Genomic DNA, 27541 nt, shown 5'->3' with positions numbered 1-27541 from the left:
TCGGTCAGCTCTTGGATTAAGATCCTCCATAACGATCTTCCCCTGGGTCTAGGCGTTTGTCAGAGAAAGGACTCTGGGTCAAAAGAGATTGACTCCGGATATAAGCTAACGCAGTATTTGAGTCCTGCCTCATTCAAATAACTGCCTCTAATCCCACCTCATTAACATCTTGGAGGGCAGGATTGACAAAACACAGTATCGTAACATCCAATCAGAAAAAGGACAACCACACAATTCTGGGAACCCTGGCCTAGCCAAGTGGAGGCATAGAGGTGGGGGTGGGGGGTGGAAATTTGATCCATGATAAGGACTTAATGGATTCTGAGGATGAAAGAAATGTTAAAGAGGAAAGACCTCATGAGAGAAGAGGGAGGAGATAGACTGTCAAAACATTTGACCCTGAAAGGGTTAGCTGGGGTGTTTCCTCAACTAAATCGGGGGCTGCATGTGCCAGAAAATGTGGACCCAAATGCCGATCGATTTGATAGAGTTGACAGATTCATGAAACAGGGAGACGTTTTCGTGACATACGTGTGGGGAAAAAAAGAAATAAGGCCCCTAGCGAAAACTCTCACTCGTTTTCTGACTAGCAACCCCACGACCGTTCCCCGGGATAACCCAGATGATGGTGAAACTTCCACAAGTTCAAAGGGGAATGTCTTTTCTACTCAGAAAATGAGTGAGAGGAAAAGGAGGGAGCCGCTGAGGCCATCCTAGGACGATGTAGGCTTGACCGGTGGGGAATGGTGTTGGGTAAGGTGGTGTGCGAACTGAGCTGTGCCGTGATCCTGAGTAGTTCGGTAGATCGTTTCTTGTTTGGCAGTTACATACTAACGCAATCATCTCCATGATGAGAAGGAAGATTAGGCACTGACTTCGGTGATGAGATCTGCCCTGAGCAGCCAATCAGTTGAGAGGGGGATTTGTTGGAGGGGGGTGTGTGTGCGTGTGTGTGAGTGGCCTGCCTCCAGTATATAGGGGGCTGTTCGTGCAAGGCTGCCTTCACTCAGGATCCTGCATCCAGCTCGTCACCAGCTGCCCTGCGGTTCTTGGGACTTGAGGCAGCCAGCGGCGGTCTTCCCTGCTGACGTCGGATTCCTGCTCCTTTGCCGCCCGTGAGCCTGTTGCAGCGGTCTGGCCAGCAGATCTTGGGTTCTTCAGCCCCTGCAGCTACGTGAATCAGGAGAAGCCTCCAGCCTGACATCTGACCCATGAACTTTGGACTTGCCAGACCCTACCACCGTGGCTTGAAAGCAGACAGGTTTCTTTCGAAAGGCTTCTGAGGAGCTAAGGAGGGACCCAGAACACGGAGTGCTGGAGTCATCACCTTGGCTCTCCCCGAGGCCTTAGAAGACCCTTCCCGCCCAGCCCAGGTCAGGATTGCTTTTGGAGCACATATCGATCGGCATGAGCAGCCGAAGCCCAGCCAGGCTCTTGGACCTTGCCAAGCAGAGCCTGCTGCAGAACGAAGCCTTGGCCGTTGCCTCTCTGGAGTCACTGCCCGCGCAACTCTTCCTGCCCTTGTTCCTGGAGGCTGTTGCTGGGAGACACAGCGAGACTCCGAAGGCAATGGTGCGGGCCTGGCCCTTCAGCCACCTTGCCCTGGGGGCTCTGATGAAGGCTCAGCAGCCTCAGCAGGACATCTTAAAAGCTGCGCTGGATGGGCTCGATGACCTGCTTGCCCACAAGATCCGCCCCAGAAGATGGAAACTGCAAGTGCTGGATTTACGGCTGAATGCGAATACCAACTTCTGGGACGTAGCGCCTAGAACCTGGGACTGGTCCTCCGTGCGCTCGTTGGAGGAGCCGGAGGCCGCCCAGCCTAAGACGAAGAGGCCAAAAGTGGACGACTCAAGGAAGGAGGAGAAAGAGCTCTTGGCCCCTGTGCAGGTGCTCCTAGAAGACTTTTGTCTCCAGAAAGCCACCCCCGATGAATTCCTCACCTTCCTCATGAAGAGGGTCAAGCAGGGAAAAGGTCTGCCACAGCTGTGCTGTAGGAAGCTGGAGTTTCTTGATATGTCACTCGGACACATTCAGAAGATCCTGAGAATGGTGCAGCTGGACTGTGTCCAAGAGGTAGAATTGAATGGCCACTGGGACCTGCTCACCCTGGCCAGCTTTGCTCCTCACCTCAGCCAGATGGTGAATGTGAGCAGACTGCGCGTCTCTCACATCATGACGATCTCCTTCATTCCCTGGGCGGCGGAGGGAGTGGACAAGCTACTTTCCCAGTTCAGCGCTCAGTTGCTCAGTCTGCACCAGCTCCAGGAGCTCCACCTAGACTCTGTCTTCTTCCTGGAAGGCCGCCTAGACCAGGTGCTCAGGTGCCTGAAGAGCCCTTTGGTGACCCTCTCGCTGACTAATTGCTTGCTTTTGGAGTCTGACTTGACCCACCTGGCGTCCTGCCTGAACACCAGCCACCTAAGGTACCTGAATTTGAGTGAGGTCAACATGATGGCCTTAAGTCCCGAGTTCCTCCAAGTTGTGCTAGAGAGAGCCTCAGCCACTCTCCACCGCCTGGCATTAGATGGGTGCGGGATCAGGGACTCCCAGCTCATGTCCATCCTGCCTGCTCTGGGCCACTGCTCCCAGCTCACCAGCTTCAGCTTCCGTGGAAACCCAGTCTCCGTGGCGGCCCTGCAGAGCCTGCTGCGGCACACCGTCCTGCTGAGCAGGTTCAGACTCGGACTTTTTCCTGTCCCTCTGGAGTGCTATGTGGGCCTCCAAGGCACCGTCGACCTGGGCAATCTTCGACGCTCTCTGGCCGAGCTGAGACTGATACTGCAGGACTTAGGGCGGCCCAATTCGGTCTTATTGTTCAGCGACAGCGCCTGGACCTATGATGTGATTCTCCTCTATTGCGTGGCCTGATGTCATTTTCACTCGTGCTTTAGACGAGGGCTTGCAGGGCAGACGTGTTTCTCATGAAACAATTCATACACATATTGTGTTGTGACATTTATCGCCAAGCCCACGGTACGGCAACACTCTCCCTTTCTCCACCTCGGCTATCCCGGTACCGGCTCTCCTGTCACCCCCTGCCTTCTCATTCGTGCCCCTGGACTGGTGTGCCCATTTGGTCTCCTTTGGTTTGAGGGTCAGTGGAATCTTTGGCTGAGGGGTGAACTTCGGGAGTGACTTCCATACTGAGTTGAAAGGGTGTCCGGGGGCCATCGACTCGGGGTTGTTCTAGCCTAGTAGCCTTGAAGTCCAAATTCGGGGCACCAGCTCCGGGGAAGGCTTTCTCCCTCTGTTGGCTCTGGAGGAAGATCCTTGCCATCGGTCTTCCCTTGGCCTGGGAGTTTGTCCGTGCAGGAAGCCCGGGTCCAAAGCACACGCTCTCTTCCCAGCGCTGCTTTCTTGGTGCTGTGACGTCCCCGGCTCTCTGCTCGCTCGTCTCTCCTTTCATCTCTTGGAAGAGAACAGGTGACGCAGGCCCTCCCCAGGGAACCTCTCTTTCCATTGGGATCAGGATGTGATCTCAGAAAGGGTTTTACATCCCACCCTAAGCCTCCTCAACAGGGCCCAATGCTGCCTCGTTCGGCAGGGCCAGAGATTAGGATTTCCAATACATAGGCCAGTTGCATCAATTCACAAAATGGAGGACGGCATCCTGGCAATCGTGGCCTAGGCAAAGTGACACACATATTCTAGGGGGACCAAAGTGAACCCCCGACACTCTGTTCTGCCCGTCGAGCTACATGTTCTCCGAGACCACGGTCCCCAGCTGTCAGCCGAGTCATTCGCTCCCTCAGGGAGTTTGGGTGTATCTAGGAATCATCCATGACCTTTCCTTGGTCAAGCTGTGCTGCTCTCCCCAGTAGTGTGTCCAGCCTACCAAACGAACAAGCAAAGAAACAGACAAACCCCCAACCAAACCCGTTGTTCTCGAGTGGTTTCCAACTCATCGCAACCCTATAGGAAAGGGTAGAACTGCCCCATACGGCTTCCAAGGAGCCGCTGGTGGAGTTGAACTGCCAGCCTTTTGCTTAGCAGCCGAGATCTTCACCACTGGGCCAGCGGGGTTCCACCGTGTGCTGTCTTACCCTTCTCCGAAAAAAAAGGCACCACTTATCTCTTGTCTAGTTAGTTTTTTTTCCCTTCCCGCGCCTCCCCTCCTCTCCCTAGAAGATTGTTTCTTTCTCTTGGTAAACCTTTTCATGAGTTGTTCTGGGTGTGTTTATCTGTCCTTTCGGGATTGATTGATTTCACTCAACAGAATGCCTTCCACATTCATCCATGTTGTGAGAAGTGTCGCGGATGCTTCACTGTGCTTTGTCATTGCGTGCTATTCCCTTGTGTGATGTACCGGACTCATAGAGACCCCGTTGCATAGTTCTTTCAAGAGAAGTTGTGTGCATGTGATGAGTTGGAGGGAGTTGAGTCACCTTGCTAAAAGCATCAGGGGGGGATAACATGGTGGAAGAGATCGGGGAAAAGTCGTCCATCTGGCAAGGACGCTGAATTTAGAACCTGATTTCGCCGGTGTGGAAAGGCAGATAGATCACGAAGAAGGGAAACTGACCAATCAGGACTCTCTCGGTTATCTAGTGCTTCTAAGAAAGAGAAACCACTCTGGATGGCTTTCGGAGAAATGTATTCTCTCCCAGTTTAGGAGGGTACAAGTCCAAGTTGAGGGCCCCAGCTTCAGGGGAAAGTTCTCTTTCTCTCTCTCTTTCTCTCGGTCAGCTCTTGGATTAAGATCCTCCATAACGATCTTCCCCTGGGTCTAGGCGTTTGTCAGAGAAAGGACTCTGGGTCAAAAGAGATTGACTCCGGATATAAGCTAACGCAGTATTTGAGTCCTGCCTCATTCAAATAACTGCCTCTAATCCCACCTCATTAACATCTTGGAGGGCAGGATTGACAAAACACAGTATCATAACATCCAATCAGAAAAAGGACAACCACACAATTCTGGGAACCCTGGCCTAGCCAAGTGGAGGCATAGAGGTGGGGGTGGGGGGTGGAAATTTGATCCATGATAAGGACTTAATGGATTCTGAGGATGAAAGAAATGTTAAAGAGGAAAGACCTCATGAGAGAAGAGGGAGGAGATAGACTGTCAAAACATTTGACCCTGAAAGGGTTAGCTGGGGTGTTTCCTCAACTAAATCGGGGGCTGCATGTGCCAGAAAATGTGGACCCAAATGCCGATCGATTTGATAGAGTTGACAGATTCATGAAACAGGGAGACGTTTTCGTGACATACGTGTGGGGAAAAAAAGAAATAAGGCCCCTAGCGAAAACTCTCACTCGTTTTCTGACTAGCAACCCCACGACCGTTCCCCGGGATAACCCAGATGATGGTGAAACTTCCACAAGTTCAAAGGGGAATGTCTTTTCTACTCAGAAAATGAGTGAGAGGAAAAGGAGGGAGCCGCTGAGGCCATCCTAGGACGATGTAGGCTTGACCGGTGGGGAATGGTGTTGGGTAAGGTGGTGTGCGAACTGAGCTGTGCCGTGATCCTGAGTAGTTCGGTAGATCGTTTCTTGTTTGGCAGTTACATACTAACGCAATCATCTCCATGATGAGATGGAAGATTAGGCACTGACTTCGGTGATGAGATCTGCCCTGAGCAGCCAATCAGTTGAGAGGGGGATTTGTTGGAGGGGGGTGTGTGTGCGTGTGTGTGAGTGGCCTGCCTCCAGTATATAGGGGGCTGTTCGTGCAAGGCTGCCTTCACTCAGGATCCTGCATCCAGCTCGTCACCAGCTGCCCTGCGGTTCTTGGGACTTGAGGCAGCCAGCGGCGGTCTTCCCTGCTGACGTCGGATTCCTGCTCCTTTGCGGCCCGTGAGCTTGTTGCAGCGGTCTGGCCAGCAGATCTTGGGTTCTTCAGCCCCTGCAGCTACGTGAATCAGGAGAAGCCTCCAGCCTGACATCTGACCCATGAACTTTGGACTTGCCAGACCCTACCACCGTGGCTTGAAAGCAGACAGGTTTCTTTCGAAAGGCTTCTGAGGAGCTAAGGAGGGACCCAGAACACGGAGTGCTGGAGTCATCACCTTGGCTCTCCCCGAGGCCTTAGAAGACCCTTCCCGCCCAGCCCAGGTCAGGATTGCTTTTGGAGCACATATCGATCGGCATGAGCAGCCGAAGCCCAGCCAGGCTCTTGGACCTTGCCAAGCAGAGCCTGCTGCAGAACGAAGCCTTGGCCGTTGCCTCTCTGGAGTCACTGCCCGCGCAACTCTTCCTGCCCTTGTTCCTGGAGGCTGTTGCTGGGAGACACAGCGAGACTCTGAAGGCAATGGTGCGGGCCTGGCCCTTCAGCCACCTTGCCCTGGGGGCTCTGATGAAGGCTCAGCAGCCTCAGCAGGACATCTTAAAAGCTGCGCTGGATGGGCTCGATGACCTGCTTGCCCACAAGATCCGCCCCAGAAGATGGAAACTGCAAGTGCTGGATTTACGGCTGAATGCGAATACCAACTTCTGGGACGTAGCGCCTAGAACCTGGGACTGGTCCTCCGTGCGCTCGTTGGAGGAGCCGGAGGCCGCCCAGCCTAAGACGAAGAGGCCAAAAGTGGACGACTCAAGGAAGGAGGAGAAAGAGCTCTTGGCCCCTGTGCAGGTGCTCCTAGAAGACTTTTGTCTCCAGAAAGCCACCCCCGATGAATTCCTCACCTTCCTCATGAAGAGGGTCAAGCAGGGAAAAGGTCTGCCACAGCTGTGCTGTAGGAAGCTGGAGTTTCTTGATATGTCACTCGGACACATTCAGAAGATCCTGAGAATGGTGCAGCTGGACTGTGTCCAAGAGGTAGAATTGAATGGCCACTGGGACCTGCTCACCCTGGCCAGCTTTGCTCCTCACCTCAGCCAGATGGTGAATGTGAGCAGACTGCGCGTCTCTCACATCATGACGATCTCCTTCATTCCCTGGGCGGCGGAGGGAGTGGACAAGCTACTTTCCCAGTTCAGCGCTCAGTTGCTCAGTCTGCACCAGCTCCAGGAGCTCCACCTAGACTCTGTCTTCTTCCTGGAAGGCCGCCTAGACCAGGTGCTCAGGTGCCTGAAGAGCCCTTTGGTGACCCTCTCGCTGACTAATTGCTTGCTTTTGGAGTCTGACTTGACCCACCTGGCGTCCTGCCTGAACACCAGCCACCTAAGGTACCTGAATTTGAGTGAGGTCAACATGATGGCCTTAAGTCCCGAGTTCCTCCAAGTTGTGCTAGAGAGAGCCTCAGCCACTCTCCACCGCCTGGCATTAGATGGGTGCGGGATCAGGGACTCCCAGCTCATGTCCATCCTGCCTGCTCTGGGCCACTGCTCCCAGCTCACCAGCTTCAGCTTCCGTGGAAACCCAGTCTCCGTGGCGGCCCTGCAGAGCCTGCTGCGGCACACCGTCCTGCTGAGCAGGTTCAGACTCGGACTTTTTCCTGTCCCTCTGGAGTGCTATGTGGGCCTCCAAGGCACCGTCGACCTGGGCAATCTTCGACGCTCTCTGGCCGAGCTGAGACTGATACTGCAGGACTTAGGGCGGCCCAATTCGGTCTTATTGTTCAGCGACAGCGCCTGGACCTATGATGTGATTCTCCTCTATTGCGTGGCCTGATGTCATTTTCACTCGTGCTTTAGACGAGGGCTTGCAGGGCAGACGTGTTTCTCATGAAACAATTCATACACATATTGTGTTGTGACATTTATCGCCAAGCCCACGGTACGGCAACACTCTCCCTTTCTCCACCTCGGCTATCCCGGTACCGGCTCTCCTGTCACCCCCTGCCTTCTCATTCGTGCCCCTGGACTGGTGTGCCCATTTGGTCTCCTTTGGTTTGAGGGTCAGTGGAATCTTTGGCTGAGGGGTGAACTTCGGGAGTGACTTCCATACTGAGTTGAAAGGGTGTCCGGGGGCCATCGACTCGGGGTTGTTCTAGCCTAGTAGCCTTGAAGTCCAAATTCGGGGCACCAGCTCCGGGGAAGGCTTTCTCCCTCTGTTGGCTCTGGAGGAAGATCCTTGCCATCGGTCTTCCCTTGGCCTGGGAGTTTGTCCGTGCAGGAAGCCCGGGTCCAAAGCACACGCTCTCTTCCCAGCGCTGCTTTCTTGGTGCTGTGACGTCCCCGGCTCTCTGCTCGCTCGTCTCTCCTTTCATCTCTTGGAAGAGAACAGGTGACGCAGGCCCTCCCCAGGGAACCTCTCTTTCCATTGGGATCAGGATGTGATCTCAGAAAGGGTTTTACATCCCACCCTAAGCCTCCTCAACAGGGCCCAATGCTGCCTCGTTCGGCAGGGCCAGAGATTAGGATTTCCAATACATAGGCCAGTTGCATCAATTCACAAAATGGAGGACGGCATCCTGGCAATCGTGGCCTAGGCAAAGTGACACACATATTCTAGGGGGACCAAAGTGAACCCCCGACACTCTGTTCTGCCCGTCGAGCTACATGTTCTCCGAGACCACGGTCCCCAGCTGTCAGCCGAGTCATTCGCTCCCTCAGGGAGTTTGGGTGTATCTAGGAATCATCCATGACCTTTCCTTGGTCAAGCTGTGCTGCTCTCCCCAGTAGTGTGTCCAGCCTACCAAACGAACAAGCAAAGAAACAGACAAACCCCCAACCAAACCCGTTGTTCTCGAGTGGTTTCCAACTCATCGCAACCCTATAGGAAAGGGTAGAACTGCCCCATACGGCTTCCAAGGAGCCGCTGGTGGAGTTGAACTGCCAGCCTTTTGCTTAGCAGCCGAGATCTTCACCACTGGGCCAGCGGGGTTCCACCGTGTGCTGTCTTACCCTTCTCCGAAAAAAAAGGCACCACTTATCTCTTGTCTAGTTAGTTTTTTTTCCCTTCCCGCGCCTCCCCTCCCCTCCCTAGAAGATTGTTTCTTTCTCTTGGTAAACCTTTTCATGAGTTGTTCTGGGTGTGTTTATCTGTCCTTTCGGGATTGATTGATTTCACTCAACAGAATGCCTTCCACATTCATCCATGTTGTGAGAAGTGTCGCGGATGCTTCACTGTGCTTTGTCATTGCGTGCTATTCCCTTGTGTGATGTACCGGACTCATAGAGACCCCGTTGCATAGTTCTTTCAAGAGAAGTTGTGTGCATGTGATGAGATGGAGGGAGTTGAGTCACCTTGCTAAAAGCATCAGGGGGGGATAACATGGTGGAAGAGATCGGGGAAAAGTCGTCCATCTGGCAAGGACGCTGAATTTAGAACCTGATTTCGCCGGTGTGGAAAGGCAGATAGATCACGAAGAAGGGAAACTGACCAATCAGGACTCTCTCGGTTATCTAGTGCTTCTAAGAAAGAGAAACCACTCTGGATGGCTTTCGGAGAAATGTATTCTCTCCCAGTTTAGGAGGGTACAAGTCCAAGTTGAGGGCCCCAGCTTCAGGGGAAAGTTCTCTTTCTCTCTCTCTTTCTCTCGGTCAGCTCTTGGATTAAGATCCTCCATAACGATCTTCCCCTGGGTCTAGGCGTTTGTCAGAGAAAGGACTCTGGGTCAAAAGAGATTGACTCCGGATATAAGCTAACGCAGTATTTGAGTCCTGCCTCATTCAAATAACTGCCTCTAATCCCACCTCATTAACATCTTGGAGGGCAGGATTGACAAAACACAGTATCATAACATCCAATCAGAAAAAGGACAACCACACAATTCTGGGAACCCTGGCCTAGCCAAGTGGAGGCATAGAGGTGGGGGTGGGGGGTGGAAATTTGATCCATGATAAGGACTTAATGGATTCTGAGGATGAAAGAAATGTTAAAGAGGAAAGACCTCATGAGAGAAGAGGGAGGAGATAGACTGTCAAAACATTTGACCCTGAAAGGGTTAGCTGGGGTGTTTCCTCAACTAAATCGGGGGCTGCATGTGCCAGAAAATGTGGACCCAAATGCCGATCGATTTGATAGAGTTGACAGATTCATGAAACAGGGAGACGTTTTCGTGACATACGTGTGGGGAAAAAAAGAAATAAGGCCCCTAGCGAAAACTCTCACTCGTTTTCTGACTAGCAACCCCACGACCGTTCCCCGGGATAACCCAGATGATGGTGAAACTTCCACAAGTTCAAAGGGGAATGTCTTTTCTACTCAGAAAATGAGTGAGAGGAAAAGGAGGGAGCCGCTGAGGCCATCCTAGGACGATGTAGGCTTGACCGGTGGGGAATGGTGTTGGGTAAGGTGGTGTGCGAACTGAGCTGTGCCGTGATCCTGAGTAGTTCGGTAGATCGTTTCTTGTTTGGCAGTTACATACTAACGCAATCATCTCCATGATGAGATGGAAGATTAGGCACTGACTTCGGTGATGAGATCTGCCCTGAGCAGCCAATCAGTTGAGAGGGGGATTTGTTGGAGGGGGGTGTGTGTGCGTGTGTGTGAGTGGCCTGCCTCCAGTATATAGGGGGCTGTTCGTGCAAGGCTGCCTTCACTCAGGATCCTGCATCCAGCTCGTCACCAGCTGCCCTGCGGTTCTTGGGACTTGAGGCAGCCAGCGGCGGTCTTCCCTGCTGACGTCGGATTCCTGCTCCTTTGCGGCCCGTGAGCTTGTTGCAGCGGTCTGGCCAGCAGATCTTGGGTTCTTCAGCCCCTGCAGCTACGTGAATCAGGAGAAGCCTCCAGCCTGACATCTGACCCATGAACTTTGGACTTGCCAGACCCTACCACCGTGGCTTGAAAGCAGACAGGTTTCTTTCGAAAGGCTTCTGAGGAGCTAAGGAGGGACCCAGAACACGGAGTGCTGGAGTCATCACCTTGGCTCTCCCCGAGGCCTTAGAAGACCCTTCCCGCCCAGCCCAGGTCAGGATTGCTTTTGGAGCACATATCGATCGGCATGAGCAGCCGAAGCCCAGCCAGGCTCTTGGACCTTGCCAAGCAGAGCCTGCTGCAGAACGAAGCCTTGGCCGTTGCCTCTCTGGAGTCACTGCCCACGCAACTCTTCCTGCCCTTGTTCCTGGAGGCTGTTGCTGGGAGACACAGCGAGACTCTGAAGGCAATGGTGCGGGCCTGGCCCTTCAGCCACCTTGCCCTGGGGGCTCTGATGAAGGCTCAGCAGCCTCAGCAGGACATCTTAAAAGCTGCGCTGGATGGGCTCGATGACCTGCTTGCCCACAAGATCCGCCCCAGAAGATGGAAACTGCAAGTGCTGGATTTACGGCTGAATGCGAATACCAACTTCTGGGACGTAGCGCCTAGAACCTGGGACTGGTCCTCCGTGCGCTCGTTGGAGGAGCCGGAGGCCGCCCAGCCTAAGACGAAGAGGCCAAAAGTGGACGACTCAAGGAAGGAGGAGAAAGAGCTCTTGGCCCCTGTGCAGGTGCTCCTAGAAGACTTTTGTCTCCAGAAAGCCACCCCCGATGAATTCCTCACCTTCCTCATGAAGAGGGTCAAGCAGGGAAAAGGTCTGCCACAGCTGTGCTGTAGGAAGCTGGAGTTTCTTGATATGTCACTCGGACACATTCAGAAGATCCTGAGAATGGTGCAGCTGGACTGTGTCCAAGAGGTAGAATTGAATGGCCACTGGGACCTGCTCACCCTGGCCAGCTTTGCTCCTCACCTCAGCCAGATGGTGAATGTGAGCAGACTGCGCGTCTCTCACATCATGACGATCTCCTTCATTCCCTGGGCGGCGGAGGGAGTGGACAAGCTACTTTCCCAGTTCAGCGCTCAGTTGCTCAGTCTGCACCAGCTCCAGGAGCTCCACCTAGACTCTGTCTTCTTCCTGGAAGGCCGCCTAGACCAGGTGCTCAGGTGCCTGAAGAGCCCTTTGGTGACCCTCTCGCTGACTAATTGCTTGCTTTTGGAGTCTGACTTGACCCACCTGGCGTCCTGCCTGAACACCAGCCACCTAAGGTACCTGAATTTGAGTGAGGTCAACATGATGGCCTTAAGTCCCGAGTTCCTCCAAGTTGTGCTAGAGAGAGCCTCAGCCACTCTCCACCGCCTGGCATTAGATGGGTGCGGGATCAGGGACTCCCAGCTCATGTCCATCCTGCCTGCTCTGGGCCACTGCTCCCAGCTCACCAGCTTCAGCTTCCGTGGAAACCCAGTCTCCGTGGCGGCCCTGCAGAGCCTGCTGCGGCACACCGTCCTGCTGAGCAGGTTCAGACTCGGACTTTTTCCTGTCCCTCTGGAGTGCTATGTGGGCCTCCAAGGCACCGTCGACCTGGGCAATCTTCGACGCTCTCTGGCCGAGCTGAGACTGATACTGCAGGACTTAGGGCGGCCCAATTCGGTCTTATTGTTCAGCGACAGCGCCTGGACCTATGATGTGATTCTCCTCTATTGCGTGGCCTGATGTCATTTTCACTCGTGCTTTAGACGAGGGCTTGCAGGGCAGACGTGTTTCTCATGAAACAATTCATACACATATTGTGTTGTGACATTTATCGCCAAGCCCACGGTACGGCAACACTCTCCCTTTCTCCACCTCGGCTATCCCGGTACCGGCTCTCCTGTCACCCCCTGCCTTCTCATTCGTGCCCCTGGACTGGTGTGCCCATTTGGTCTCCTTTGGTTTGAGGGTCAGTGGAATCTTTGGCTGAGGGGTGAACTTTGGGAGTGACTTCCATACTGAGTTGAAAGGGTGTCCGGGGGCCATCGACTCGGGGTTGTTCTAGCCTAGTAGCCTTGAAGTCCAAATTCGGGGCACCAGCTCCGGGGAAGGCTTTCTCCCTCTGTTGGCTCTGGAGGAAGATCCTTGCCATCGGTCTTCCCTTGGCCTGGGAGTTTGTCCGTGCAGGAAGCCCGGGTCCAAAGCACACGCTCTCTTCCCAGCGCTGCTTTCTTGGTGCTGTGACGTCCCCGGCTCTCTGCTCGCTCGTCTCTCCTTTCATCTCTTGGAAGAGAACAGGTGACGCAGGCCCTCCCCAGGGAACCTCTCTTTCCATTGGGATCAGGATGTGATCTCAGAAAGGGTTTTACATCCCACCCTAAGCCTCCTCAACAGGGCCCAATGCTGCCTCGTTCGGCAGGGCCAGAGATTAGGATTTCCAATACATAGGCCAGTTGCATCAATTCACAAAATGGAGGACGGCATCCTGGCAATCGTGGCCTAGGCAAAGTGACACACATATTCTAGGGGGACCAAAGTGAACCCCCGACACTCTGTTCTGCCCGTCGAGCTACATGTTCTCCGAGACCACGGTCCCCAGCTGTCAGCCGAGTCATTCGCTCCCTCAGGGAGTTTGGGTGTATCTAGGAATCATCCATGACCTTTCCTTGGTCAAGCTGTGCTGCTCTCCCCAGTAGTGTGTCCAGCCTACCAAACGAACAAGCAAAGAAACAGACAAACCCCCAACCAAACCCGTTGTTCTCGAGTGGTTTCCAACTCATCGCAACCCTATAGGAAAGGGTAGAACTGCCCCATACGGCTTCCAAGGAGCCGCTGGTGGAGTTGAACTGCCAGCCTTTTGCTTAGCAGCCGAGATCTTCACCACTGGGCCAGCGGGGTTCCACCGTGTGCTGTCTTACCCTTCTCCGAAAAAAAAGGCACCACTTATCTCTTGTCTAGTTAGTTTTTTTTCCCTTCCCGCGCCTCCCCTCCCCTCCCTAGAAGATTGTTTCTTTCTCTTGGTAAACCTTTTCATGAGTTGTTCTGGGTGTGTTTATCTGTCCTTTCGGGATTGATTGATTTCACTCAACAGAATGCCTTCCACATTCATCCATGTTGTGAGAAGTGTCGCGGATGCTTCACTGTGCTTTGTCATTGCGTGCTATTCCCTTGTGTGATGTACCGGACTCATAGAGACCCCGTTGCATAGTTCTTTCAAGAGAAGTTGTGTGCATGTGATGAGTTGGAGGGAGTTGAGTCACCTTGCTAAAAGCATCAGGGGGGGATAACATGGTGGAAGAGATCGGGGAAAAGTCGTCCATCTGGCAAGGACGCTGAATTTAGAACCTGATTTCGCCGGTGTGGAAAGGCAGATAGATCACGAAGAAGGGAAACTGACCAATCAGGACTCTCTCGGTTATCTAGTGCTTCTAAGAAAGAGAAACCACTCTGGATGGCTTTCGGAGAAATGTATTCTCTCCCAGTTTAGGAGGGTACAAGTCCAAGTTGAGGGCCCCAGCTTCAGGGGAAAGTTCTCTTTCTCTCTCTCTTTCTCTCGGTCAGCTCTTGGATTAAGATCCTCCATAACGATCTTCCCCTGGGTCTAGGCGTTTGTCAGAGAAAGGACTCTGGGTCAAAAGAGATTGACTCCGGATATAAGCTAACGCAGTATTTGAGTCCTGCCTCATTCAAATAACTGCCTCTAATCCCACCTCATTAACATCTTGGAGGGCAGGATTGACAAAACACAGTATCATAACATCCAATCAGAAAAAGGACAACCACACAATTCTGGGAACCCTGGCCTAGCCAAGTGGAGGCATAGAGGTGGGGGTGGGGGGTGGAAATTTGATCCATGATAAGGACTTAATGGATTCTGAGGATGAAAGAAATGTTAAAGAGGAAAGACCTCATGAGAGAAGAGGGAGGAGATAGACTGTCAAAACATTTGACCCTGAAAGGGTTAGCTGGGGTGTTTCCTCAACTAAATCGGGGGCTGCATGTGCCAGAAAATGTGGACCCAAATGCCGATCGATTTGATAGAGTTGACAGATTCATGAAACAGGGAGACGTTTTCGTGACATACGTGTGGGGAAAAAAAGAAATAAGGCCCCTAGCGAAAACTCTCACTCGTTTTCTGACTAGCAACCCCACGACCGTTCCCCGGGATAACCCAGATGATGGTGAAACTTCCACAAGTTCAAAGGGGAATGTCTTTTCTACTCAGAAAATGAGTGAGAGGAAAAGGAGGGAGCCGCTGAGGCCATCCTAGGACGATGTAGGCTTGACCGGTGGGGAATGGTGTTGGGTAAGGTGGTGTGCGAACTGAGCTGTGCCGTGATCCTGAGTAGTTCGGTAGATCGTTTCTTGTTTGGCAGTTACATACTAACGCAATCATCTCCATGATGAGATGGAAGATTAGGCACTGACTTCGGTGATGAGATCTGCCCTGAGCAGCCAATCAGTTGAGAGGGGGATTTGTTGGAGGGGGGTGTGTGTGCGTGTGTGTGAGTGGCCTGCCTCCAGTATATAGGGGGCTGTTCGTGCAAGGCTGCCTTCACTCAGGATCCTGCATCCAGCTCGTCACCAGCTGCCCTGCGGTTCTTGGGACTTGAGGCAGCCAGCGGCGGTCTTCCCTGCTGACGTCGGATTCCTGCTCCTTTGCGGCCCGTGAGCTTGTTGCAGCGGTCTGGCCAGCAGATCTTGGGTTCTTCAGCCCCTGCAGCTACGTGAATCAGGAGAAGCCTCCAGCCTGACATCTGACCCATGAACTTTGGACTTGCCAGACCCTACCACCGTGGCTTGAAAGCAGACAGGTTTCTTTCGAAAGGCTTCTGAGGAGCTAAGGAGGGACCCAGAACACGGAGTGCTGGAGTCATCACCTTGGCTCTCCCCGAGGCCTTAGAAGACCCTTCCCGCCCAGCCCAGGTCAGGATTGCTTTTGGAGCACATATCGATCGGCATGAGCAGCCGAAGCCCAGCCAGGCTCTTGGACCTTGCCAAGCAGAGCCTGCTGCAGAACGAAGCCTTGGCCGTTGCCTCTCTGGAGTCACTGCCCACGCAACTCTTCCTGCCCTTGTTCCTGGAGGCTGTTGCTGGGAGACACAGCGAGACTCTGAAGGCAATGGTGCGGGCCTGGCCCTTCAGCCACCTTGCCCTGGGGGCTCTGATGAAGGCTCAGCAGCCTCAGCAGGACATCTTAAAAGCTGCGCTGGATGGGCTCGATGACCTGCTTGCCCACAAGATCCGCCCCAGAAGATGGAAACTGCAAGTGCTGGATTTACGGCTGAATGCGAATACCAACTTCTGGGACGTAGCGCCTAGAACCTGGGACTGGTCCTCCGTGCGCTCGTTGGAGGAGCCGGAGGCCGCCCAGCCTAAGACGAAGAGGCCAAAAGTGGACGACTCAAGGAAGGAGGAGAAAGAGCTCTTGGCCCCTGTGCAGGTGCTCCTAGAAGACTTTTGTCTCCAGAAAGCCACCCCCGATGAATTCCTCACCTTCCTCATGAAGAGGGTCAAGCAGGGAAAAGGTCTGCCACAGCTGTGCTGTAGGAAGCTGGAGTTTCTTGATATGTCACTCGGACACATTCAGAAGATCCTGAGAATGGTGCAGCTGGACTGTGTCCAAGAGGTAGAATTGAATGGCCACTGGGACCTGCTCACCCTGGCCAGCTTTGCTCCTCACCTCAGCCAGATGGTGAATGTGAGCAGACTGCGCGTCTCTCACATCATGACGATCTCCTTCATTCCCTGGGCGGCGGAGGGAGTGGACAAGCTACTTTCCCAGTTCAGCGCTCAGTTGTTCAGTCTGCACCAGCTCCAGGAGCTCCACCTAGACTCTGTCTTCTTCCTGGAAGGCCGCCTAGACCAGGTGCTCAGGTGCCTGAAGAGCCCTTTGGTGACCCTCTCGCTGACTAATTGCTTGCTTTTGGAGTCTGACTTGACCCACCTGGCGTCCTGCCTGAACACCAGCCACCTAAGGTACCTGAATTTGAGTGAGGTCAACATGATGGCCTTAAGTCCCGAGTTCCTCCAAGTTGTGCTAGAGAGAGCCTCAGCCACTCTCCACCGCCTGGCATTAGATGGGTGCGGGATCAGGGACTCCCAGCTCATGTCCATCCTGCCTGCTCTGGGCCACTGCTCCCAGCTCACCAGCTTCAGCTTCCGTGGAAACCCAGTCTCCGTGGCGGCCCTGCAGAGCCTGCTGCGGCACACCGTCCTGCTGAGCAGGTTCAGACTCGGACTTTTTCCTGTCCCTCTGGAGTGCTATGTGGGCCTCCAAGGCACCGTCGACCTGGGCAATCTTCGACGCTCTCTGGCCGAGCTGAGACTGATACTGCAGGACTTAGGGCGGCCCAATTCGGTCTTATTGTTCAGCGACAGCACCTGGACCTATGATGTGATTCTCCTCTATTGCGTGGCCTGATGTCATTTTCACTCGTGCTTTAGACGAGGGCTTGCAGGGCAGACGTGTTTCTCATGAAACAATTCATACACATATTGTGTTGTGACATTTATCGCCAAGCCCACGGTACGGCAACACTCTCCCTTTCTCCACCTCGGCTATCCCGGTACCGGCTCTCCTGTCACCCCCTGCCTTCTCATTCGTGCCCCTGGACTGGTGTGCCCATTTGGTCTCCTTTGGTTTGAGGGTCAGTGGAATCTTTGGCTGAGGGGTGAACTTCGGGAGTGACTTCCATACTGAGTTGAAAGGGTGTCCGGGGGCCATCGACTCGGGGTTGTTCTAGCCTAGTAGCCTTGAAGTCCAAATTCGGGGCACCAGCTCCGGGGAAGGCTTTCTCCCTCTGTTGGCTCTGGAGGAAGATCCTTGCCATCGGTCTTCCCTTGGCCTGGGAGTTTGTCCGTGCAGGAAGCCCGGGTCCAAAGCACACGCTCTCTTCCCAGCGCTGCTTTCTTGGTGCTGTGACGTCCCCGGCTCTCTGCTCGCTCGTCTCTCCTTTCATCTCTTGGAAGAGAACAGGTGACGCAGGCCCTCCCCAGGGAACCTCTCTTTCCATTGGGATCAGGATGTGATCTCAGAAAGGGTTTTACATCCCACCCTAAGCCTCCTCAACAGGGCCCAATGCTGCCTCGTTCGGCAGGGCCAGAGATTAGGATTTCCAATACATAGGCCAGTTGCATCAATTCACAAAATGGAGGACGGCATCCTGGCAATCGTGGCCTAGGCAAAGTGACACACATATTCTAGGGGGACCAAAGTGAACACCCGACACTCTGTTCTGCCCGTCGAGCTACATGTTCTCCGAGACCACGGTCCCCAGCTGTCAGCCGAGTCATTCGCTCCCTCAGGGAGTTTGGGTGTATCTAGGAATCATCCATGACCTTTCCTTGGTCAAGCTGTGCTGCTCTCCCCAGTAGTGTGTCCAGCCTACCAAACGAACAAGCAAAGAAACAGACAAACCCCCAACCAAACCCGTTGTTCTCGAGTGGTTTCCAACTCATCGCAACCCTATAGGAAAGGGTAGAACTGCCCCATACGGCTTCCAAGGAGCCGCTGGTGGAGTTGAACTGCCAGCCTTTTGCTTAGCAGCCGAGATCTTCACCACTGGGCCAGCGGGGTTCCACCGTGTGCTGTCTTACCCTTCTCCGAAAAAAAAGGCACCACTTATCTCTTGTCTAGTTAGTTTTTTTTCCCTTCCCGCGCCTCCCCTCCCCTCCCTAGAAGATTGTTTCTTTCTCTTGGTAAACCTTTTCATGAGTTGTTCTGGGTGTGTTTATCTGTCCTTTCGGGATTGATTGATTTCACTCAACAGAATGCCTTCCACATTCATCCATGTTGTGAGAAGTGTCGCGGATGCTTCACTGTGCTTTGTCATTGCGTGCTATTCCCTTGTGTGATGTACCGGACTCATAGAGACCCCGTTGCATAGTTCTTTCAAGAGAAGTTGTGTGCATGTGATGAGTTGGAGGGAGTTGAGTCACCTTGCTAAAAGCATCAGGGGGGGATAACATGGTGAAAGAGATCGGGGAAAAGTCGTCCATCTGGCAAGGACGCTGAATTTAGAACCTGATTTCGCCGGTGTGGAAAGGCAGATAGATCACGAAGAAGGGAAACTGACCAATCAGGACTCTCTCGGTTATCTAGTGCTTCTAAGAAAGAGAAACCACTCTGGATGGCTTTCGGAGAAATGTATTCTCTCCCAGTTTAGGAGGGTACAAGTCCAAGTTGAGGGCCCCAGCTTCAGGGGAAAGTTCTCTTTCTCTCTCTCTTTCTCTCGGTCAGCTCTTGGATTAAGATCCTCCATAACGATCTTCCCCTGGGTCTAGGCGTTTGTCAGAGAAAGGACTCTGGGTCAAAAGAGATTGACTCCGGATATAAGCTAACGCAGTATTTGAGTCCTGCCTCATTCAAATAACTGCCTCTAATCCCACCTCATTAACATCTTGGAGGGCAGGATTGACAAAACACAGTATCATAACATCCAATCAGAAAAAGGACAACCACACAATTCTGGGAACCCTGGCCTAGCCAAGTGGAGGCATAGAGGTGGGGGTGGGGGGTGGAAATTTGATCCATGATAAGGACTTAATGGATTCTGAGGATGAAAGAAATGTTAAAGAGGAAAGACCTCATGAGAGAAGAGGGAGGAGATAGACTGTCAAAACATTTGACCCTGAAAGGGTTAGCTGGGGTGTTTCCTCAACTAAATCGGGGGCTGCATGTGCCAGAAAATGTGGACCCAAATGCCGATCGATTTGATAGAGTTGACAGATTCATGAAACAGGGAGACGTTTTCGTGACATACGTGTGGGGAAAAAAAGAAATAAGGCCCCTAGCGAAAACTCTCACTCGTTTTCTGACTAGCAACCCCACGACCGTTCCCCGGGATAACCCAGATGATGGTGAAACTTCCACAAGTTCAAAGGGGAATGTCTTTTCTACTCAGAAAATGAGTGAGAGGAAAAGGAGGGAGCCGCTGAGGCCATCCTAGGACGATGTAGGCTTGACCGGTGGGGAATGGTGTTGGGTAAGGTGGTGTGCGAACTGAGCTGTGCCGTGATCCTGAGTAGTTCGGTAGATCGTTTCTTGTTTGGCAGTTACATACTAACGCAATCATCTCCATGATGAGATGGAAGATTAGGCACTGACTTCGGTGATGAGATCTGCCCTGAGCAGCCAATCAGTTGAGAGGGGGATTTGTTGGAGGGGGGTGTGTGTGCGTGTGTGTGAGTGGCCTGCCTCCAGTATATAGGGGGCTGTTCGTGCAAGGCTGCCTTCACTCAGGATCCTGCATCCAGCTCGTCACCAGCTGCCCTGCGGTTCTTGGGACTTGAGGCAGCCAGCGGCGGTCTTCCCTGCTGACGTCGGATTCCTGCTCCTTTGCGGCCCGTGAGCTTGTTGCAGCGGTCTGGCCAGCAGATCTTGGGTTCTTCAGCCCCTGCAGCTACGTGAATCAGGAGAAGCCTCCAGCCTGACATCTGACCCATGAACTTTGGACTTGCCAGACCCTACCACCGTGGCTTGAAAGCAGACAGGTTTCTTTCTAAAGGCTTCTGAGGAGCTAAGGAGGGACCCAGAACACGGAGTGCTGGAGTCATCACCTTGGCTCTCCCCGAGGCCTTAGAAGACCCTTCCCGCCCAGCCCAGGTCAGGATTGCTTTTGGAGCACATATCGATCGGCATGAGCAGCCGAAGCCCAGCCAGGCTCTTGGACCTTGCCAAGCAGAGCCTGCTGCAGAACGAAGCCTTGGCCGTTGCCTCTCTGGAGTCACTGCCCGCGCAACTCTTCCTGCCCTTGTTCCTGGAGGCTGTTGCTGGGAGACACAGCGAGACTCCGAAGGCAATGGTGCGGGCCTGGCCCTTCAGCCACCTTGCCCTGGGGGCTCTGATGAAGGCTCAGCAGCCTCAGCAGGACATCTTAAAAGCTGCGCTGGATGGGCTCGATGACCTGCTTGCCCACAAGATCCGCCCCAGAAGATGGAAACTGCAAGTGCTGGATTTACGGCTGAATGCGAATACCAACTTCTGGGACGTAGCGCCTAGAACCTGGGACTGGTCCTCCGTGCGCTCGTTGGAGGAGCCGGAGGCCGCCCAGCCTAAGACGAAGAGGCCAAAAGTGGACGACTCAAGGAAGGAGGAGAAAGAGCTCTTGGCCCCTGTGCAGGTGCTCCTAGAAGACTTTTGTCTCCAGAAAGCCACCCCCGATGAATTCCTCACCTTCCTCATGAAGAGGGTCAAGCAGGGAAAAGGTCTGCCACAGCTGTGCTGTAGGAAGCTGGAGTTTCTTGATATGTCACTCGGACACATTCAGAAGATCCTGAGAATGGTGCAGCTGGACTGTGTCCAAGAGGTAGAATTGAATGGCCACTGGGACCTGCTCACCCTGGCCAGCTTTGCTCCTCACCTCAGCCAGATGGTGAATGTGAGCAGACTGCGCGTCTCTCACATCATGACGATCTCCTTCATTCCCTGGGCGGCGGAGGGAGTGGACAAGCTACTTTCCCAGTTCAGCGCTCAGTTGTTCAGTCTGCACCAGCTCCAGGAGCTCCACCTAGACTCTGTCTTCTTCCTGGAAGGCCGCCTAGACCAGGTGCTCAGGTGCCTGAAGAGCCCTTTGGTGACCCTCTCGCTGACTAATTGCTTGCTTTTGGAGTCTGACTTGACCCACCTGGCGTCCTGCCTGAACACCAGCCACCTAAGGTACCTGAATTTGAGTGAGGTCAACATGATGGCCTTAAGTCCCGAGTTCCTCCAAGTTGTGCTAGAGAGAGCCTCAGCCACTCTCCACCGCCTGGCATTAGATGGGTGCGGGATCAGGGACTCCCAGCTCATGTCCATCCTGCCTGCTCTGGGCCACTGCTCCCAGCTCACCAGCTTCAGCTTCCGTGGAAACCCAGTCTCCGTGGCGGCCCTGCAGAGCCTGCTGCGGCACACCGTCCTGCTGAGCAGGTTCAGACTCGGACTTTTTCCTGTCCCTCTGGAGTGCTATGTGGGCCTCCAAGGCACCGTCGACCTGGGCAATCTTCGACGCTCTCTGGCCGAGCTGAGACTGATACTGCAGGACTTAGGGCGGCCCAATTCGGTCTTATTGTTCAGCGACAGCACCTGGACCTATGATGTGATTCTCCTCTATTGCGTGGCCTGATGTCATTTTCACTCGTGCTTTAGACGAGGGCTTGCAGGGCAGACGTGTTTCTCATGAAACAATTCATACACATATTGTGTTGTGACATTTATCGCCAAGCCCACGGTACGGCAACACTCTCCCTTTCTCCACCTCGGCTATCCCGGTACCGGCTCTCCTGTCACCCCCTGCCTTCTCATTCGTGCCCCTGGACTGGTGTGCCCATTTGGTCTCCTTTGGTTTGAGGGTCAGTGGAATCTTTGGCTGAGGGGTGAACTTCGGGAGTGACTTCCATACTGAGTTGAAAGGGTGTCCGGGGGCCATCGACTCGGGGTTGTTCTAGCCTAGTAGCCTTGAAGTCCAAATTCGGGGCACCAGCTCCGGGGAAGGCTTTCTCCCTCTGTTGGCTCTGGAGGAAGATCCTTGCCATCGGTCTTCCCTTGGCCTGGGAGTTTGTCCGTGCAGGAAGCCCGGGTCCAAAGCACACGCTCTCTTCCCAGCGCTGCTTTCTTGGTGCTGTGACGTCCCCGGCTCTCTGCTCGCTCGTCTCTCCTTTCATCTCTTGGAAGAGAACAGGTGACGCAGGCCCTCCCCAGGGAACCTCTCTTTCCATTGGGATCAGGATGTGATCTCAGAAAGGGTTTTACATCCCACCCTAAGCCTCCTCAACAGGGCCCAATGCTGCCTCGTTCGGCAGGGCCAGAGATTAGGATTTCCAATACATAGGCCAGTTGCATCAATTCACAAAATGGAGGACGGCATCCTGGCAATCGTGGCCTAGGCAAAGTGACACACATATTCTAGGGGGACCAAAGTGAACCCCCGACACTCTGTTCTGCCCGTCGAGCTACATGTTCTCCGAGACCACGGTCCCCAGCTGTCAGCCGAGTCATTCGCTCCCTCAGGGAGTTTGGGTGTATCTAGGAATCATCCATGACCTTTCCTTGGTCAAGCTGTGCTGCTCTCCCCAGTAGTGTGTCCAGCCTACCAAACGAACAAGCAAAGAAACAGACAAACCCCCAACCAAACCCGTTGTTCTCGAGTGGTTTCCAACTCATCGCAACCCTATAGGAAAGGGTAGAACTGCCCCATACGGCTTCCAAGGAGCCGCTGGTGGAGTTGAACTGCCAGCCTTTTGCTTAGCAGCCGAGATCTTCACCACTGGGCCAGCGGGGTTCCACCGTGTGCTGTCTTACCCTTCTCCGAAAAAAAAGGCACCACTTATCTCTTGTCTAGTTAGTTTTTTTTCCCTTCCCGCGCCTCCCCTCCCCTCCCTAGAAGATTGTTTCTTTCTCTTGGTAAACCTTTTCATGAGTTGTTCTGGGTGTGTTTATCTGTCCTTTCGGGATTGATTGATTTCACTCAACAGAATGCCTTCCACATTCATCCATGTTGTGAGAAGTGTCGCGGATGCTTCACTGTGCTTTGTCATTGCGTGCTATTCCCTTGTGTGATGTACCGGACTCATAGAGACCCCGTTGCATAGTTCTTTCAAGAGAAGTTGTGTGCATGTGATGAGTTGGAGGGAGTTGAGTCACCTTGCTAAAAGCATCAGGGGGGGATAACATGGTGGAAGAGATCGGGGAAAAGTCGTCCATCTGGCAAGGACGCTGAATTTAGAACCTGATTTCGCCGGTGTGGAAAGGCAGATAGATCACGAAGAAGGGAAACTGACCAATCAGGACTCTCTCGGTTATCTAGTGCTTCTAAGAAAGAGAAACCACTCTGGATGGCTTTCGGAGAAATGTATTCTCTCCCAGTTTAGGAGGGTACAAGTCCAAGTTGAGGGCCCCAGCTTCAGGGGAAAGTTCTCTTTCTCTCTCTCTTTCTCTCGGTCAGCTCTTGGATTAAGATCCTCCATAACGATCTTCCCCTGGGTCTAGGCGTTTGTCAGAGAAAGGACTCTGGGTCAAAAGAGATTGACTCCGGATATAAGCTAACGCAGTATTTGAGTCCTGCCTCATTCAAATAACTGCCTCTAATCCCACCTCATTAACATCTTGGAGGGCAGGATTGACAAAACACAGTATCATAACATCCAATCAGAAAAAGGACAACCACACAATTCTGGGAACCCTGGCCTAGCCAAGTGGAGGCATAGAGGTGGGGGTGGGGGGTGGAAATTTGATCCATGATAAGGACTTAATGGATTCTGAGGATGAAAGAAATGTTAAAGAGGAAAGACCTCATGAGAGAAGAGGGAGGAGATAGACTGTCAAAACATTTGACCCTGAAAGGGTTAGCTGGGGTGTTTCCTCAACTAAATCGGGGGCTGCATGTGCCAGAAAATGTGGACCCAAATGCCGATCGATTTGATAGAGTTGACAGATTCATGAAACAGGGAGACGTTTTCATGACATACGTGTGGGGAAAAAAAGAAATAAGGCCCCTAGCGAAAACTCTCACTCGTTTTCTGACTAGCAACCCCACGACCGTTCCCCGGGATAACCCAGATGATGGTGAAACTTCCACAAGTTCAAAGGGGAATGTCTTTTCTACTCAGAAAATGAGTGAGAGGAAAAGGAGGGAGCCGCTGAGGCCATCCTAGGACGATGTAGGCTTGACCGGTGGGGAATGGTGTTGGGTAAGGTGGTGTGCGAACTGAGCTGTGCCGTGATCCTGAGTAGTTCGGTAGATCGTTTCTTGTTTGGCAGTTACATACTAACGCAATCATCTCCATGATGAGATGGAAGATTAGGCACTGACTTCGGTGATGAGATCTGCCCTGAGCAGCCAATCAGTTGAGAGGGGGATTTGTTGGAGGGGGGTGTGTGTGCGTGTGTGTGAGTGGCCTGCCTCCAGTATATAGGGGGCTGTTCGTGCAAGGCTGCCTTCACTCAGGATCCTGCATCCAGCTCGTCACCAGCTGCCCTGCGGTTCTTGGGACTTGAGGCAGCCAGCGGCGGTCTTCCCTGCTGACGTCGGATTCCTGCTCCTTTGCGGCCCGTGAGCTTGTTGCAGCGGTCTGGCCAGCAGATCTTGGGTTCTTCAGCCCCTGCAGCTACGTGAATCAGGAGAAGCCTCCAGCCTGACATCTGACCCATGAACTTTGGACTTGCCAGACCCTACCACCGTGGCTTGAAAGCAGACAGGTTTCTTTCGAAAGGCTTCTGAGGAGCTAAGGAGGGACCCAGAACACGGAGTGCTGGAGTCATCACCTTGGCTCTCCCCGAGGCCTTAGAAGACCCTTCCCGCCCAGCCCAGGTCAGGATTGCTTTTGGAGCACATATCGATCGGCATGAGCAGCCGAAGCCCAGCCAGGCTCTTGGACCTTGCCAAGCAGAGCCTGCTGCAGAACGAAGCCTTGGCCGTTGCCTCTCTGGAGTCACTGCCCACGCAACTCTTCCTGCCCTTGTTCCTGGAGGCTGTTGCTGGGAGACACAGCGAGACTCTGAAGGCAATGGTGCGGGCCTGGCCCTTCAGCCACCTTGCCCTGGGGGCTCTGATGAAGGCTCAGCAGCCTCAGCAGGACATCTTAAAAGCTGCGCTGGATGGGCTCGATGACCTGCTTGCCCACAAGATCCGCCCCAGAAGATGGAAACTGCAAGTGCTGGATTTACGGCTGAATGCGAATACCAACTTCTGGGACGTAGCGCCTAGAACCTGGGACTGGTCCTCCGTGCGCTCGTTGGAGGAGCCGGAGGCCGCCCAGCCTAAGACGAAGAGGCCAAAAGTGGACGACTCAAGGAAGGAGGAGAAAGAGCTCTTGGCCCCTGTGCAGGTGCTCCTAGAAGACTTTTGTCTCCAGAAAGCCACCCCCGATGAATTCCTCACCTTCCTCATGAAGAGGGTCAAGCAGGGAAAAGGTCTGCCACAGCTGTGCTGTAGGAAGCTGGAGTTTCTTGATATGTCACTCGGACACATTCAGAAGATCCTGAGAATGGTGCAGCTGGACTGTGTCCAAGAGGTAGAATTGAATGGCCACTGGGACCTGCTCACCCTGGCCAGCTTTGCTCCTCACCTCAGCCAGATGGTGAATGTGAGCAGACTGCGCGTCTCTCACATCATGACGATCTCCTTCATTCCCTGGGCGGCGGAGGGAGTGGACAAGCTACTTTCCCAGTTCAGCGCTCAGTTGTTCAGTCTGCACCAGCTCCAGGAGCTCCACCTAGACTCTGTCTTCTTCCTGGAAGGCCGCCTAGACCAGGTGCTCAGGTGCCTGAAGAGCCCTTTGGTGACCCTCTCGCTGACTAATTGCTTGCTTTTGGAGTCTGACTTGACCCACCTGGCGTCCTGCCTGAACACCAGCCACCTAAGGTACCTGAATTTGAGTGAGGTCAACATGATGGCCTTAAGTCCCGAGTTCCTCCAAGTTGTGCTAGAGAGAGCCTCAGCCACTCTCCACCGCCTGGCATTAGATGGGTGCGGGATCAGGGACTCCCAGCTCATGTCCATCCTGCCTGCTCTGGGCCACTGCTCCCAGCTCACCAGCTTCAGCTTCCGTGGAAACCCAGTCTCCGTGGCGGCCCTGCAGAGCCTGCTGCGGCACACCGTCCTGCTGAGCAGGTTCAGACTCGGACTTTTTCCTGTCCCTCTGGAGTGCTATGTGGGCCTCCAAGGCACCGTCGACCTGGGCAATCTTCGACGCTCTCTGGCCGAGCTGAGACTGATACTGCAGGACTTAGGGCGGCCCAATTCGGTCTTATTGTTCAGCGACAGCACCTGGACCTATGATGTGATTCTCCTCTATTGCGTGGCCTGATGTCATTTTCACTCGTGCTTTAGACGAGGGCTTGCAGGGCAGACGTGTTTCTCATGAAACAATTCATACACATATTGTGTTGTGACATTTATCGCCAAGCCCACGGTACGGCAACACTCTCCCTTTCTCCACCTCGGCTATCCCGGTACCGGCTCTCCTGTCACCCCCTGCCTTCTCATTCGTGCCCCTGGACTGGTGTGCCCATTTGGTCTCCTTTGGTTTGAGGGTCAGTGGAATCTTTGGCTGAGGGGTGAACTTCGGGAGTGACTTCCATACTGAGTTGAAAGGGTGTCCGGGGGCCATCGACTCGGGGTTGTTCTAGCCTAGTAGCCTTGAAGTCCAAATTCGGGGCACCAGCTCCGGGGAAGGCTTTCTCCCTCTGTTGGCTCTGGAGGAAGATCCTTGCCATCGGTCTTCCCTTGGCCTGGGAGTTTGTCCGTGCAGGAAGCCCGGGTCCAAAGCACACGCTCTCTTCCCAGCGCTGCTTTCTTGGTGCTGTGACGTCCCCGGCTCTCTGCTCGCTCGTCTCTCCTTTCATCTCTTGGAAGAGAACAGGTGACGCAGGCCCTCCCCAGGGAACCTCTCTTTCCATTGGGATCAGGATGTGATCTCAGAAAGGGTTTTACATCCCACCCTAAGCCTCCTCAACAGGGCCCAATGCTGCCTCGTTCGGCAGGGCCAGAGATTAGGATTTCCAATACATAGGCCAGTTGCATCAATTCACAAAATGGAGGACGGCATCCTGGCAATCGTGGCCTAGGCAAAGTGACACACATATTCTAGGGGGACCAAAGTGAACACCCGACACTCTGTTCTGCCCGTCGAGCTACATGTTCTCCGAGACCACGGTCCCCAGCTGTCAGCCGAGTCATTCGCTCCCTCAGGGAGTTTGGGTGTATCTAGGAATCATCCATGACCTTTCCTTGGTCAAGCTGTGCTGCTCTCCCCAGTAGTGTGTCCAGCCTACCAAACGAACAAGCAAAGAAACAGACAAACCCCCAACCAAACCCGTTGTTCTCGAGTGGTTTCCAACTCATCGCAACCCTATAGGAAAGGGTAGAACTGCCCCATACGGCTTCCAAGGAGCCGCTGGTGGAGTTGAACTGCCAGCCTTTTGCTTAGCAGCCGAGATCTTCACCACTGGGCCAGCGGGGTTCCACCGTGTGCTGTCTTACCCTTCTCCGAAAAAAAAGGCACCACTTATCTCTTGTCTAGTTAGTTTTTTTTCCCTTCCCGCGCCTCCCCTCCCCTCCCTAGAAGATTGT

The 27541-nt window shown here is 53.6% G+C and overlaps 6 protein-coding genes across 6 annotated transcripts; all 6 read left to right on the top strand.

The window, feature by feature from the left end:
- The first annotated feature begins 1407 nt into the window (after positions 1-1407).
- On the top strand, positions 1408-2871 carry LOC135232677 (melanoma antigen preferentially expressed in tumors-like). The gene has a single exon (XM_064293157.1). The coding sequence runs from the start codon at positions 1408-1410 to the stop codon at positions 2869-2871; it is 1464 nt and encodes a 487-aa protein (XP_064149227.1).
- A 3217-nt stretch (positions 2872-6088) lies between these two features.
- On the top strand, positions 6089-7552 carry LOC135232676 (melanoma antigen preferentially expressed in tumors-like). The gene has a single exon (XM_064293156.1). The coding sequence runs from the start codon at positions 6089-6091 to the stop codon at positions 7550-7552; it is 1464 nt and encodes a 487-aa protein (XP_064149226.1).
- A 3217-nt stretch (positions 7553-10769) lies between these two features.
- On the top strand, positions 10770-12233 carry LOC135232675 (melanoma antigen preferentially expressed in tumors-like). Its single transcript, XM_064293155.1, has one exon. The coding sequence runs from the start codon at positions 10770-10772 to the stop codon at positions 12231-12233; it is 1464 nt and encodes a 487-aa protein (XP_064149225.1).
- Positions 12234-15450: 3217 nt separating this feature from the next.
- LOC135232674 (melanoma antigen preferentially expressed in tumors-like) lies at positions 15451-16914 on the top strand. Its single transcript, XM_064293154.1, has one exon. The coding sequence runs from the start codon at positions 15451-15453 to the stop codon at positions 16912-16914; it is 1464 nt and encodes a 487-aa protein (XP_064149224.1).
- A 3217-nt stretch (positions 16915-20131) lies between these two features.
- Positions 20132-21595, top strand: LOC135232673 (melanoma antigen preferentially expressed in tumors-like). Its single transcript, XM_064293153.1, has one exon. The coding sequence runs from the start codon at positions 20132-20134 to the stop codon at positions 21593-21595; it is 1464 nt and encodes a 487-aa protein (XP_064149223.1).
- Positions 21596-24812: 3217 nt separating this feature from the next.
- Positions 24813-26276, top strand: LOC135232672 (melanoma antigen preferentially expressed in tumors-like). Its single transcript, XM_064293152.1, has one exon. It carries the CDS (start codon positions 24813-24815, stop codon positions 26274-26276), a length of 1464 nt encoding a protein of 487 aa, XP_064149222.1.
- The last annotated feature ends 1265 nt before the right edge of the window (positions 26277-27541 follow it).

This window comes from Loxodonta africana, chromosome 11 (genome assembly GCF_030014295.1).
Source record: "Loxodonta africana isolate mLoxAfr1 chromosome 11, mLoxAfr1.hap2, whole genome shotgun sequence".
NCBI classification, from domain to species: Eukaryota; Metazoa; Chordata; class Mammalia; order Proboscidea; family Elephantidae; genus Loxodonta; species Loxodonta africana.
Note: the sequence above shows the minus strand (reverse complement) of the source record. Positions and strands in the feature narration are given on the sequence as shown.

Bases quoted from the DNA above. Each gene is read 5' to 3' on its own strand.
- LOC135232676 (XM_064293156.1), top strand. From the start codon at position 6,089: ATGAGCAGCCGAAGCCCAGCCAGGCTCTTGGACCTTGCCAAGCAGAGC.
- LOC135232677 (XM_064293157.1), top strand. From the start codon at position 1,408: ATGAGCAGCCGAAGCCCAGCCAGGCTCTTGGACCTTGCCAAGCAGAGC.
- LOC135232672 (XM_064293152.1), top strand. From the start codon at position 24,813: ATGAGCAGCCGAAGCCCAGCCAGGCTCTTGGACCTTGCCAAGCAGAGC.
- LOC135232674 (XM_064293154.1), top strand. From the start codon at position 15,451: ATGAGCAGCCGAAGCCCAGCCAGGCTCTTGGACCTTGCCAAGCAGAGC.
- LOC135232673 (XM_064293153.1), top strand. From the start codon at position 20,132: ATGAGCAGCCGAAGCCCAGCCAGGCTCTTGGACCTTGCCAAGCAGAGC.
- LOC135232675 (XM_064293155.1), top strand. From the start codon at position 10,770: ATGAGCAGCCGAAGCCCAGCCAGGCTCTTGGACCTTGCCAAGCAGAGC.